This window comes from Megalops cyprinoides, chromosome 3 (genome assembly GCF_013368585.1).
Source record: "Megalops cyprinoides isolate fMegCyp1 chromosome 3, fMegCyp1.pri, whole genome shotgun sequence".
NCBI lineage: Eukaryota > Metazoa > Chordata > Actinopteri > Elopiformes > Megalopidae > Megalops > Megalops cyprinoides.
The window spans coordinates 38,875,961-38,889,110 of NC_050585.1; the positions used below are offsets into that span (position 1 = coordinate 38,875,961).

Consider the following 13,150-nt stretch of genomic DNA (forward strand, 5'->3'; position numbering starts at 1 on the left):
AAATGGCACACACTTTATTGTATCGAATGAATGGCTTCAGGCATATATTAAATTGACAGATAAAGAAGGTTTTGTACTGAAATGTAATCTAAAATGCTGTTTTTGGGGGAAATAAAAAGTTAGTGTGAATGTGTGTTACAAAAATCTACAGATCAGACTGACCTGGCTGTTTTTTTTTTTTCATAACTGATTACATTGTGTTTTATGGAATACTACTCACTAGATCTCTGGGCACTAGCAGTAGCCTACCTACAGTACCATCTGTAAAGTTTGAAACTTCCAAATCTCAAACCTAGTGATATTCTTCTTGAATCTGGTAATTTTATTCAGAATCTTATTACATACTGTGCAAACAGTGCTAAATGTCACTGTCTCTGTTATAGGATATGTTGAATTAGATTGCCCTAATACTGTAGAAAGGCCTTGACACATACAGGGGCCTTGATTCAGGATCCCTCAGTGTGAACTGTAGTCTCTTCTCTAATTAACTGTAATTTCGGCAGATTTATTGCCACTGTCATGGAGACTGAGCTTGGCCTCCAGACACCCATAGTGTGTAATGATTTATTCCCTGATAGATCATTTTCTGTTAGCCTTGCATACTATAACTTTTCTTATGGCTTTTAATTAGTGTGAATGTGTATGACCAATAACAAGAATAGAGTGCTCAGACAGGCTCAGTCCAGTTGAGGGGATTTCTAGAATATAAACCTCCATCTAGAAACATCCTTGGTTCGATATTAGATTTCACAGTGTTTGATGGTGGGATGCCACAGGGAAAATGCAGTTGAGTGAATTCATCTGCTTTTTTAACCTTTATTGATTTGTCTAGGAGGCTTGTAATCTACCTAATATATATTTATACAGCAAGAAACTTTAGTAATTTACCACTACAATCAGCACAATATTAAAACAGATGGTATACCAAAGGACGATTTGATACTCCAAATACGGCAAATGCATGCTTTGTCTAGCAATAATACAGTCTATTCCCTTATTATTATAGTGACTGCTAAGTACATGCTAAGTACAGCTCACATACCTGACTGTTGGTGGGCTTGTTCTTGGTGCTGCATAATTACAATCGTGATCATCTCTATAATTAATTCACAAGTGTCAGATATGTGATTTCATTCTTTTGAGCATGAGCATTCCTGCCACAATCTCAAAAGATATTTGTTTGTAATCAAGCTACTGTACTTACTAACCAGAAGGAAAAGACAGAAACTAAGACTTGAAAACTTAAAATCAGTTAAACTTCATTTAAAAACTCTGACTAAATTATACTTATAAGGAAAGACACCCTTTTTTCAGAGAATTGGCCTAAGTTCCCATTAAAGTGGGAAAAAAAAACTAGATTATTTCTCAGAAAGAATATGACTCAAGGGTCCCTTTGAATACCAAATTAATGTTTAAAATAACTGCATACACTTCCCTTTCTTTTTTGCAAATTTGGCCTGACAGGAACATGCTTTGCATACTGTGGTTAGGCCTTTGTCTTCAGGCAGGCAGGTATTGATTTTCAGATGCTGGCCAAGAAATGGTTGGTTTAAATATGCAGGGACTGCACGGCTGCCGTTAGATGGGTAATAGGTGTTGCAGGTTCAAATAACTCACCCTAAGCCTTCTCTGAACAGCATTTTACATAGTACAGGGTCAAGAAGTGTCTGGTTAGGGAAACTAGTATTTAATAAAAGCCCTCTGTCAGAGGACCGTTAGTTTATGGGAAAGCCTTTTTCGACTGTCCAATGAGAATGTAGGTCGTGTTCCAGGCTCCTGCAGCCTCTTCACGGCAAGCAGACGTTGGTATAGCTCTTATGGGAATTGATCGATGCTATGAGCACATTAACAGCTCCTAGCCTTCCCTGGCGCCAGACGCCCCAGTTCTCCCATGTTGACAGCCCACAGAGCATGTCTTGCCTGTGTGGACACACACAGGTCTCAGATCTCAGCCCCTCACCCCGACCCTCCAGGGAAAGCTGTGGATGACAATGTCACCTGTCCCCATATCCAACACTGGCCTTGTCCGTGAATCCTGGCCTTCCCGCCATGTTTTAAATCATAGTAATATAGCACCATGAAGGATGCACCTGAAAAAGCCATTCTTGTTTCTCCATGTGTGAAGAAAAGTCTCCTGGCTGTTTTAATTCTGAGATCAGTCCCTGCACTCTGTTGGACATAGTGTCTGTGTAACGCCTCTGTGGAAAGCCTTGCTTTCATACGTGATGTTTCTAAGTATAGCTCCCGTTGTCCAGCCTTATTCCAGCTGCATGTCTCTAAATCCTCTTCTCTACCAGTAGGCCAAGCAGAAGAGATGGAAGAAACTGAGAGACAGCAAAGGTAGGAACAATTAGCCTGAACAGACAGACTTTGTGGCCATGTTTGGTGCCCAGATGGGAAAGATGAATGGGGGTAAATAGATTTCACAGGATCATCTGTGGGTGTTGTTGCTTGCAAGCAAATTCAACTCTGTAGTGCACAGATGGAGTATGAGATTTTTTTTTAGCAATTAGAGTCCTTTAAAACAATTACCAGTGCTAATATTTAATTACTTTTGAATTCTGAACTGTAGGTGTAACGATGCAGGTGTTTTTTGGGGTCAAATGCTTTAATACATTGTTATATTGTAATAATTTGTTTGTGGTATGTGAATGTATCCTTTTGTGTGTTGAAACACGCAGAAATAACTAATGTTCATGACACACAGAAACAGGTTTATTTTTCATCTCCGTGTCTACTGAGCGATCACGTGAAAGAATAACAGAGATGCTAGCGCGGGCTCGTTTGTTCTGCGGTGCTAACTTAATTGGTCAAATCCCTGTGAAATATGCCTCCGCACACTTTATTTGCCAGCTGCATTAGTCTTTTCCTCCCAGACTAGAGTCAGCCCCAGTGGGAGCGCTCAGGCCCTGAGGGATTGCAGGAAGGAGAGGAGTCAGAAGGAGGAGTCAGAAGACCGCGGTTGTGGCGGTGTGGAGTAGTGCTGGGGATGTGCTTGGGAAGTCGAGGCTGCAGATTCCGTTCCCAGACAGGCCACAGAGCCGTAGCACCCTTGAGCAAAGTGCTTAAACTGCATTGCTTCAGTAAATATCCAGCTACATGTGTGGACACTGTGTACTAAGGTAAAATGTGGTGCCAGTATAGCGTCTTTGGCTACAATCTTTATGGTGATGCCTCAGCTTCAGCTTTTAATTTCAACATTCACCAATAAGCATTGCATTGTACAATACATAGAACAGTTTTGTGTTTATTTTTGTGGAGCGTTCTTCTGGCATACACCCCAAGAGACCTACCACCTAAATGTTGCCTTTTCATGTAGTTGGGAGGCTGTCCATGACCACCAGGGGGCACACTGTTGTTGTGCTCTGTAGATGACAGTACATTTACATTTATTCACTTGGCAGACGCTTTTATCCAAAGCGACTTACATAGATTACCGTTCTTTACAATGTTATCCATTTATACAGCTGGATATTTTACTGAGGCAAGTAAGGTTAAGTACCTTGCCCAAGGGTACAGCAGCAGTGCCCCAGCGGGGATCGAACCGCCTTGATGCAGTCAATCATTACCTTTCAGACAGTCCAGATGCAGGACCATCTCCATTTTTGGATGAGGTCTTTGCTATTAATTGATACTATCACTAAAGCTCAATTTATACTTCAGATTTATCAAGCAGGCCTAGTCTTTACATTTCTAGTGACATTAGGAGTGTAGCTCCACTTGATGTCGAGACTGCTGCTTCTGGAGTAGTTGTGCCAGCCAATAAAAGAGCAGATACAAGGCATCCAGTCAGGTATTTCCATCATATGAAACTTGTTGAGTACAAGGCCTTGGTCATGTTTCTGTTTATGGAAAGTATGGGTCACAGTGGCTACAGAGAGTTCAGCCATGTTTGTTGGTGACTGCGATTCTGCAGCAGTCCAGTCCACACACAGTCCACACACAGATACCAGCCAAAGAATAAAAAAACCCTCTGTTCTTAATGTACTACACATTGCAGTCTAGGTTGTAATCAAATGTCCATGTTCACGGATGACTTCCCGAAATGAAAGCACAGTGGGTGACCGAAATTTTGGTTTAGCAGAGAATGTGACAGGAAACCAGTGGCCTGCAAGTTCCATGATGATGATGACGCTCATGTTAGCCATTGTTCTGTGGCACAAGCTGCCATGCTGTCTGACCCAAGGTGGCAAATGACCTTTGGTTTGTGTCCTAAAAGTAGCGTGTGGGGTCGTGTGGTACCTTCAGGGGGAAAGGGACCTCTCAGGGTACTGTGGAGTGTAGTCACAGAGGATGTTTGGCCTTGGGTTTACTGTGTGTGTGTGTGTGTGTGTGTGTGTGTGTGTGTGTGTGTGTGTGTGTGTGTGTGTGTGTGTGTGTGTGTGTGTGCGCGCTCATACGTATGTTCACACATGCATGCACTTGTGTGAGTCTGTTTATCATGATCCCCCAGGTCAGGACTGTCTCACAAGGGAAAGGGTGTGTCACCACTGGTGTTATTTTGTAGAACTCTGTTTAAACCTGAGCACCTAATTGTCTGCTTGAGATTTTTTTAGCTGATTTTTTTGACCAAATGGATAGTCTGCTTTCAAGGGCAATTATGGCTGTTTTGGAAAACAAATCTTGGAATGTTGCCTTCGCTGTGGTACTATATATCATTTCTTACTTTCCCAATTCAGGTTCATATGAAATGTTTTCATTTAAATGGATATCTCAGAATGCAAAAGGTGGCAACTATGGAGGTGGGTAAACAGGATTCATTATTGAATGTGCTGTTGAATAAAATGGTCCTCAACTAGAAATGTGTTCCAAGTGTCAGTCCATCTGCCACTGACTGTTGACGAATGCTGCTCACAGTGTATTACAACCCAGACCTCAAGATACACTCTAATTAGAAATGCCCATCTCTTACACTCTCTACTTTGTAATTTTGAATTTATAACATTGTAATTTTGCCTTCCGCAAGCATTTTTGCAATATGATGGAATGCTACTGGCTACTGGGGGATAACATTATTTGTTATAAGGTAAATATAGCAACACATTTGCCCCTGCAAACTAGGAAAAGTTCAGTTGAGAACATAGAACTAATTCTTTATGCATTAAAGGTCAAGTTAAAGATTTCTCTTAATTGGGATACAAAAGGTATGGTAGTAAACTGTGTATTGCTTAACCTACACATATACATGATTCCAGCTCCTGCAATACTCAATACATTACTGTACTGTAATACTGTAATACATTTTTTGTGAATGGATCTCAAAGTTCAGCTGTTTTTTGTTGAGTGCACATTTTTGGAACAACAGTGAGTGGTGTAAACCACCTACTCAGACCATAAAAGCCGAAGAGCTGTCCTTGGAGGCCTAGTGGCGGTGGTACTCATTGCCATGGAGGAGCACAGCCTTGCAGTGAACAACTGTAAATAAGCAAAGAGTGCGAGCGGTCTGCACATGCACACGCACAGTGCCCCATCTGTTCTGCTGCAGTAGGGAGGACGGTTCTATATGTGGCTTTTCAGCTGCAGGGAGATAGCTGTGACTTTGAAACAGACAGGCTGCATTAGTCTCAACAGCAACGTCGGGACCGCACCGGGTGCTGGAGACAGGGGCCAGGCTCCACATCCCCATCACTTATCTCCGTCCCAAAGCCCACCTTCTCAGCATCGGGACGCGTGCATCCAGGAGAACGGTGGCCGCGCCCACAACAAATTCCCATTCCCCCAGACAGCAGCACACCCTGAATCCATGTGAACTCTCTGTGAATACTGTGTGTTTATGTCAAGAAAATGGGTACTGTACTGTGAGTTATGCTACCATTTGTTGTCAGTTTAATATGGTGTGTACCGGGGGGGTTTTCCACTTCTGCCCAATCTGCCATGTTGTCAAAACATCAAGTCTCTGACCTGAAGTCTCCGGTGTGGTGTGATGTACTCAGATCCTGGTTATTATCACATAATCATAAATTCAAGTAAAAGGAAGTCTCTTCTTTTTTGCATGAATTGCTTATTCCTGTATAGTATCACATGTCTTCTCTTTTCCGGTGAAAGTCACACATGAACGTGGGCTATGACAATGTGCGGCTGCACTGTTCGAGTGACTCAAAGAGCTTTTTGTCCCTGTCCACAGCGGTTCACTACTTAGCCTTGTTCATGCCTGACAAGTCATGCGATGAAAGGAGGGCGCATAAAGGATATGCAAACAAAGGCAGCCAATGAGCTAGAGGAAACATCTGTGCAGAGGGGATTGGGGGGAGGGGTAGAGGAGACTGGAAGTAATTCCTGATTCCTCATCCTGGAGAGTCCAGTGCTTAGTCTTGTAATTGTTCACTTGACGTTTCCTTTGCTTCACATTTCCAGTTCAAGCAAATAATCTGGAAACTGTATGCTGAGACATATGCAGACGTTAGTAATCTTAAATGAGGGGAATCTTCTGTTATTGTACTGCAAGGAGCAGGCGTCCTTCTCCCTGCAGCTAGATTGAGCTGGTGCGGGTCACCACCAGCAGGGGGCAGCAGTGTCTTCTGCCTATAGCACAATTGATACTTGCTCTAGTTAAGTATGCTGACCTGATTGTTGATATCATAGACATGTGTTTGCAGTACTCCAGGAAAATGTAATGCGCTATTCTTTGCTGTTACTATAGCAACATCATAAGGGCAAGGGTTAATTCCAATCATCACAAAACGGTAGAAGAATACCTAGCGGATAATTGTTTACCATTATCCACTGACATCACATCACACTGACAAGCATTCATTTGTTCTACATTTTAAAGAACTTTGAGTGAATTATCTCCTGTGATTATAGGCATTACTGATATCTGTGTGCTGAAAAGAGTGTTTTAAAGTAGAGTGTTCAGTCTTGTTCTGTCATTGATGTAACCTGATAACAGGGGTTTGGGGGCCCACACTGTAGCCCCAGTGAGTGTGTGTATGAGCGTGTCTTCAGACTCTCCAAGATTTTACTGGAAAGCTCGTTATAACTTTCCTTTTTCTTACATTGAATCTGAGCAATGTGAAAACGCATGCAAACACAGAGTCATTGACAGCACCATAAACCTATTACAATAGCGTCACATCAGTATTTTTATGAAGTATATCTTGGGGAAACCAAGCTGCCATATCTGACATTGTGCTTCACATTACCATTGAGATAATTTGGCACATACAGCGGTACAGTATACAGTGGTATTCATTTATAGTTTTACCTTTAAACAGCATTTTCATCATGTTAGAAGTTTCTGTGTCACTCACTGTCCCTCAGCCTCTTGCACGTGGCAAGGTGCCGTGCTGCCAATGTCATACAATTTCTCTTTTCTCTCATTTTCTCTATATCTGGGAGGTCTGGGGATTTTGGGCAGATTTTTGTTATTTTGGGATATAGAAATCTCTTGTGTGCCGGTATTTTTCACGTTTAATTAGAAAGTGCAGCTCTGTCTTGACCTCTTGGAGTTGACAGCGTGAGCATAGCCAGTTCTCACTCGGTGAGGCTATACTTTACCTTTTTTATTCCCTCTCATGAAAATGTTATATGCTGCAGTGTTGTCTCTTTTAAGGGCCTGATTGCACTCAAAAATACTTTTTGTTTTTTATGGGTCTCAACAGCTGATCTTTTGCTTGTGTTGTGATGATTGGCTTGTCTGGAGCTGGATTTAGTGGACAGCCTTAAGGCCAGCTGTTTATGGGGAGTTCTTTGTGGGCTCAGCTCCTGGCATTTCAGAGCCTTTTAGTGACAGCCAGCTGTGTTTTTTGAGTTGACTCCAAACTTTGCTGCCGTATGGAATATCCATTTGATTGTATGTCATACAGTGTCTTAAGGGATTTTTTGTTTTCTTTTTTTTACAACATTAATAAGAACCTCCCTGTTAAGATTATATTTGCGCTTGTGTGTATAACTTTTCCAGTATTTCTTTCTGTAGTGTGAATTGGTATTTGTTTTTCTGAGATATTGATCTCTCAAGATAATAGTTTTTGCATGTTTACTGCCAGGGCCCAGTTCTGACAGTGTATATATCTCTGCCAGAGCAGGACTCTGCAGCCCACAATAGCAGAACCAGCAAAGTATCCAGAGGTTGCAGTTTGTTCCACCATGACCAGCTCTTTGATTATATACAGAATAGTGTCCAACAGCTGGGTAGGTGTAGCCCTCTTTAGTATTCTTTCATTTGTTCTGCACATCACACACTTCATCTTAAGCTGTGTAGAAAACAAACCACCTTTCCAAATTGAAAAGCCTTGTAATCCATAAAAGGGTAAAACCTGTTAAAAATGTGTAGGGTCTAAACATGGCCTCTTTCGCATTATTTTGGAATGCATCCAGTCTTCGGTATCCTTCGCTCTGATTATGGTTGTCCTCCGTTACTTGCTTTTGTTCTCCCATCTCCCTCTTTCTTCCGCACTGATATGATGTGAGTGATGTTGATTTCCCTAAACATGAGATTCCTCCTAAACAGAGGCTTTAGAAACACATCAGAAACACACAGCTGGGATTAAGCATGGTGAGCATGTGCAGCAGTCTGCATTGGGACAGTCTCTTCTCTGGGCATTCCATGGCCAGGGGATTAACAGAGCGGCCCACATATCCTCCGCTCTGATGATAAACGAGCCTGACAGCGGCCTCGTCACCTGATCGCTCAAGCTGGCCTCCTATTGGCCAGCCACAATCAACCTATATGTCTCTAAAAATACTCACGGGGCACAAACCTCCTGTCCCTGGGAGCCGTCGGGTCTCGCAGTGTGCCGACGCTCGCTTTGTTCAGCCCAGGGTCAGGAGGAACACCCACAGGGCACAACAAAGTTGGGTTTGCAAAAATAGCTACTGGCTTCATGCGTTACGCAACCAAAGATTCAGTCCATGGTTCACAATCAGTTTGGGTGAAACTTGTTTTCCCTTTCTTTATTTAGAAATAAGAGGAGAGGCCAAATGCAGAGACAGAAGGAATTAGATACGGTTGCTGTTACTTGTTAACACTACACCATTTGTTGTTCTGCCTTGTATCTCAGAAATTGCCAGCGGAGATGGGGGTGGTAACTGAAAATAGTTTGACATGTTGTAAAAATGATATACTTTGTACTAGCCTTAGATTATAATTACAATCCATTTTAGTATCAGTAGCAGTAAAATGAATATATGAGGATCTTCCTCATATGCTGATGTCACTGACATGATGCATCACTGTGTAATTAATTTCCCCTCCCCCAAGCACTACTGTTGAATAGCTCATCTCTCGCATTGCAATCAATAATGTAGGTCATTCATTAAAAATGCTGTGGAATGGACTGTTCATGGACTTCCATCTATAATCTTTCTGTCACTCAGGCTGAAGCCTGCTGCCTTTCACAATTGTTTGTGCACTCAGACAAATAAAAAATAGATAATGCTGGAAGCTCCTTGTCAGATTGTTATGAAGTAAATTGTACTGAAACTATAAAATCTGTTTATACCATAGCATAGAATACCATACCATACCACAGAATACCATAGAATAGCATGCCTATACGAATAAAATAATGAGGTCAACAGCTGTATCCCTTAATGTGATGTGGCTCATTTCAGTTTCCTGTAATGATATCAGCTAAAGACATTGGGTTATAACAGGCTTAACAATGCTGCTTGTGCAGCCTTATAATCATCTTTGCCATGTGAAATCAATTGAATGGATTGTGGCCTTGCCCTGAGCTGTCAGAGAGCAAATGCAGTTGACTGAATGTCCTCTCGTCTGAAACCTGACTGCTCCTCCTGGGAGCTGTCCATTCAGCACCACACTCATGTGACGCTGTCACACAGGGAAATCAAAGATGCGCATTCGTCATCCAGCACTTCACAGCCTGGATGCTCTCTTTGGATCTCATGCACTCTAAATTGCAAATTGTTTATTGCAAAGATTAATTGAATTTGAGTCTGTATACACACACACTTTTTTAAATGCGAGATTTACAAATTTATATGAATGTACGATTTTCTACAAATTTCGTTTGAAATATAAACAGGAATTTACAAATAAAATACGTAATGTGCACAGATATACAATGTATGATAAATTGTAGAATTACTTTGACATTGGAACTGGGCCAATGAAGAATGCAGTGTGCCCTTGGGGTCTGTATTTGGGTGTATGTAGTGTAAGTTTGTACAATCACTCAGAGTGATGTTAACTCAGGCAGCAGGGTGAGGAATCTGCCCTATCTACATAGTCTGTGACTCTGTGATAGTCTCTCAGAGTGTTGCTGTCCCTGCTCTCATTCAGCCTGCAGCATCTCTCCACCGAGTGTCCCTCCCAGTCCTCATTGTCCATGTTCTGTGAACATGCAAAGGGAAAGGTCTGGCATCCTCATGCTTGCACTTCCTGGTAGTGTTGTGATTACGTAACTGTTGTGTGCTCCTGCTATTGTTTTTCTCAGAAAAAAGGAGGTTATGTAAGGACTCTGGGTAAAATCACCAAAGTGTGCCCAGCAGTTGATTAGCCCCCCACCTGGGAGGCAGGCAGCAGTTCACGGCAATCACTGGGCCTCGTTGACACGCACATGCACGCACATACACACACACACACACACACACACACACACACACACACACACATACCTCCCCTTAGTCCCGATCCCTCTCATCTCACCCACTGCTATGTGGTGAATAGGTCCAAGGAGATTTTCAGGGAGAGAGAGAGAGAGAGAGAGAGAGAGAGAGAGAGAGCTCATAGCATTAGCATTCTGGGAAATGGAGTTTACGTGACCTATTTTCCTTTTTTTTTCCCCTATCCGAACATACGATAAGCTGAACGTAAACGATGGCAGGCTCTGGCTGAGTGGAGTGAGATTTGAGAGTGTGGTCTGCCCTTGTCCCTGTGCTTCCAGCAGGGTGACAGACTGTCCCCCGCTCCATAAGGAGCAGTGACAGTGACTCAGCAGCCTCAGCTGGTGTGTGTGGGAGTGGTAGCTGTCAATGGAGCCACGGCGCTTGGTGCAGTTCCTCCCTGCTGATCTCACGCCAGGCCGCTGGTTACCAGAGTGTGAGCGTGATCTCTGACAGGGACAGCCGCTATGAAGGATGGGGCCCATAGAGTCCTGCCAAGCCCGGTTCACCTGAGAGCGCTTCCGTCGTAATGAATAATGATGAACATGAAACGATTGCACAGGGTACAGTTTCGTACTATACTGGCAGTGCTCTCATGGTTGTTCTTCTCTAGTTTATCATGCAGAAATTTCAGGTTGTATAACTTTGTGTTCAAAGGGGTTGTGCTGTTAATTACTGTTAAATCTCTTATATTAATAAGAATAAGAGACTTGGGCAGGTGAGAGATTTTCCAAGGCATGAAAATTTACTGAAGTGTTATATAGAATATGGAATGAGATGTAATGGGGGATGGGATGGGTTTCTCCTAACAAATGGCCAACCAAAATGCAGCACACCAAAAACATGTACGTATTTATCAGCTGAATGTACAAGTCATGTTACTGGAGGTTCTCAGCTGTGTGAATGTGTCAGCCCCCCCCCCACACACACACACACACACACACACTCTCTCTCTCACACACATAAAAAGACACAGACACATGCACGCACGTACACATTTCCCAGTGTGCTCTGTCTGTCCTGCATTAAGAGATTAGAGAGCCAGCTGCTGACTCCGATTGAGGCCGGCGCGCAGGCCGCCCCGCTCCCCCAGGCCCCTCTAATCCCCTCCCATCAGGGTCAGCGTCCGAACAGCCCAGCGAGCAGAGCCGGCGCTCCGGGTGGGGGAACCGAGCCGGGACAGATCCCTCACGCCACCGCCGCTGCAGCATCACCGGCACCAGCACCGCAGCCTGAACGGGGGGAGGCGTCAGCAGCAGGATACACCACGTTTATGCAGGGGAGGAGGGGGGGGGCGTTCAGGGAAGGAGGGGAGGCGGGGTGAAGGGGGGAGCGGAGCATGCTCAGTAGGTGCCAGATCCCGGCAAGAGCAGCTCATGCTTTCATCTGCAGCAGGAATGTGAGAGCGAGAGAGAGAGAGAGAGAGAGAGTGAGAGAGCAAGAGAAAGCCAGCTGCATATGGGAGCGTGCGAGGAGCTGCCGCCGCTGCACACACACACACACACACACACACATACACACACACGCGCACACACGGGCAGGCATTCACACAGGCGCACACATACACACACACAGACACACGCGGACACATCAGCCTGATGAGATGCACAGCCACCGGGGCGGGCGGTGAGAGAGGGGACTGTTAGCACCAGAGAGGGAGAGGGAGAGAGAGAGAGGGAGACACAGTGAGAGTCCGGCCCCGTTTCACAAGACACCTTGCATGGGACGGCACGTCCGGCCAGGATTTTCGTCCCGTGGCTCGCTCCCGGCATGCCATGGAATGAGTGGCCATCCGAGTGCAGAGAAGACGCTATGGCCATCGGACTCCCCTTGCTGCACTAATGAAAGGTTTCAAGCTTGCCTGGTAAGATGACTGTGGGAGGGAGAGGGAGGTGGGTTGAGGTTGGGGTTTCGGGGGGTTGGGGGGGGGGGGAGCTATTTCACCTCATTTCTACCAGACATGAACCTGGCATGTCACCTCAACCCCCATTCTTCACCCCCGGTTCTTTTGCGCTGCGATGCCCAGTTCTCCATATGGGTTTCAGTCACATGCCTGCAGTCCTGTCTGCTCCAACCGCAGTGCTCTCTGCCGCCTCCTCCTGCATCCCCAGCAGATATTTTTAGTGCTGAATTACAGCGTACTGCAGGAAAAAAAAAAAAAGAAGCACTAAGGCATCTGCTGGTCACCTCACTTTAACCCACCCGTTTCCTCCCTTCCTCTCCATATTAACAGATTTTCCTGGCTAAATGTCCTCCTTCTCTCCGTGCTTTTTGAGACGCCGTGCCGCGCGATATCTGCAGTTTGCATGTGACATTTGTCAGAACTCGAAGTGTGTGTGTGTGCACGCTTTGGGGGATGTTCCTGACCTGCTGTGGCGGAATTAGAATGGGCAGCGGCACTATCATTTTCTCGGAGTTTCTGTCTGCTCTGCTTACAGACTGGCCTCGGTCGCAAATCTGCAGCACAGCACAGGGTCTGAGGGGGGGGTGGCGGGAATGGCATGTCTGTTTGTAAACCATCACGTTAAATGTAATCTCAGAGTTGGCAATAGCACGAAGAGCCAGGCTGATGCGGCTGGTATTG

The 13,150-nt window shown here is 44.5% G+C and overlaps 1 protein-coding gene across 8 annotated transcripts in view; it reads left to right on the top strand.

The window, feature by feature from the left end:
* The window catches only part of gramd1ba (GRAM domain containing 1Ba), a 129,868-nt gene that overhangs the window by 70,310 nt on the left and 46,408 nt on the right, over nt 1–13,150 (top strand). Inside the window, exon 1 of one of the 8 annotated variants that reach the window (XM_036524303.1) lies at nt 11,976–12,430. The exons of the other annotated variants lie outside the window; for them this stretch is intronic. Within the exon in view, the coding sequence (XP_036380196.1) occupies nt 12,408–12,430 (23 nt within the window). The 5' untranslated portion in view covers nt 11,976–12,407. Of the gene's footprint in view, nt 1–11,975; nt 12,431–13,150 lie in introns of those variants that run through there. 8 annotated transcript variants of the gene reach the window in all.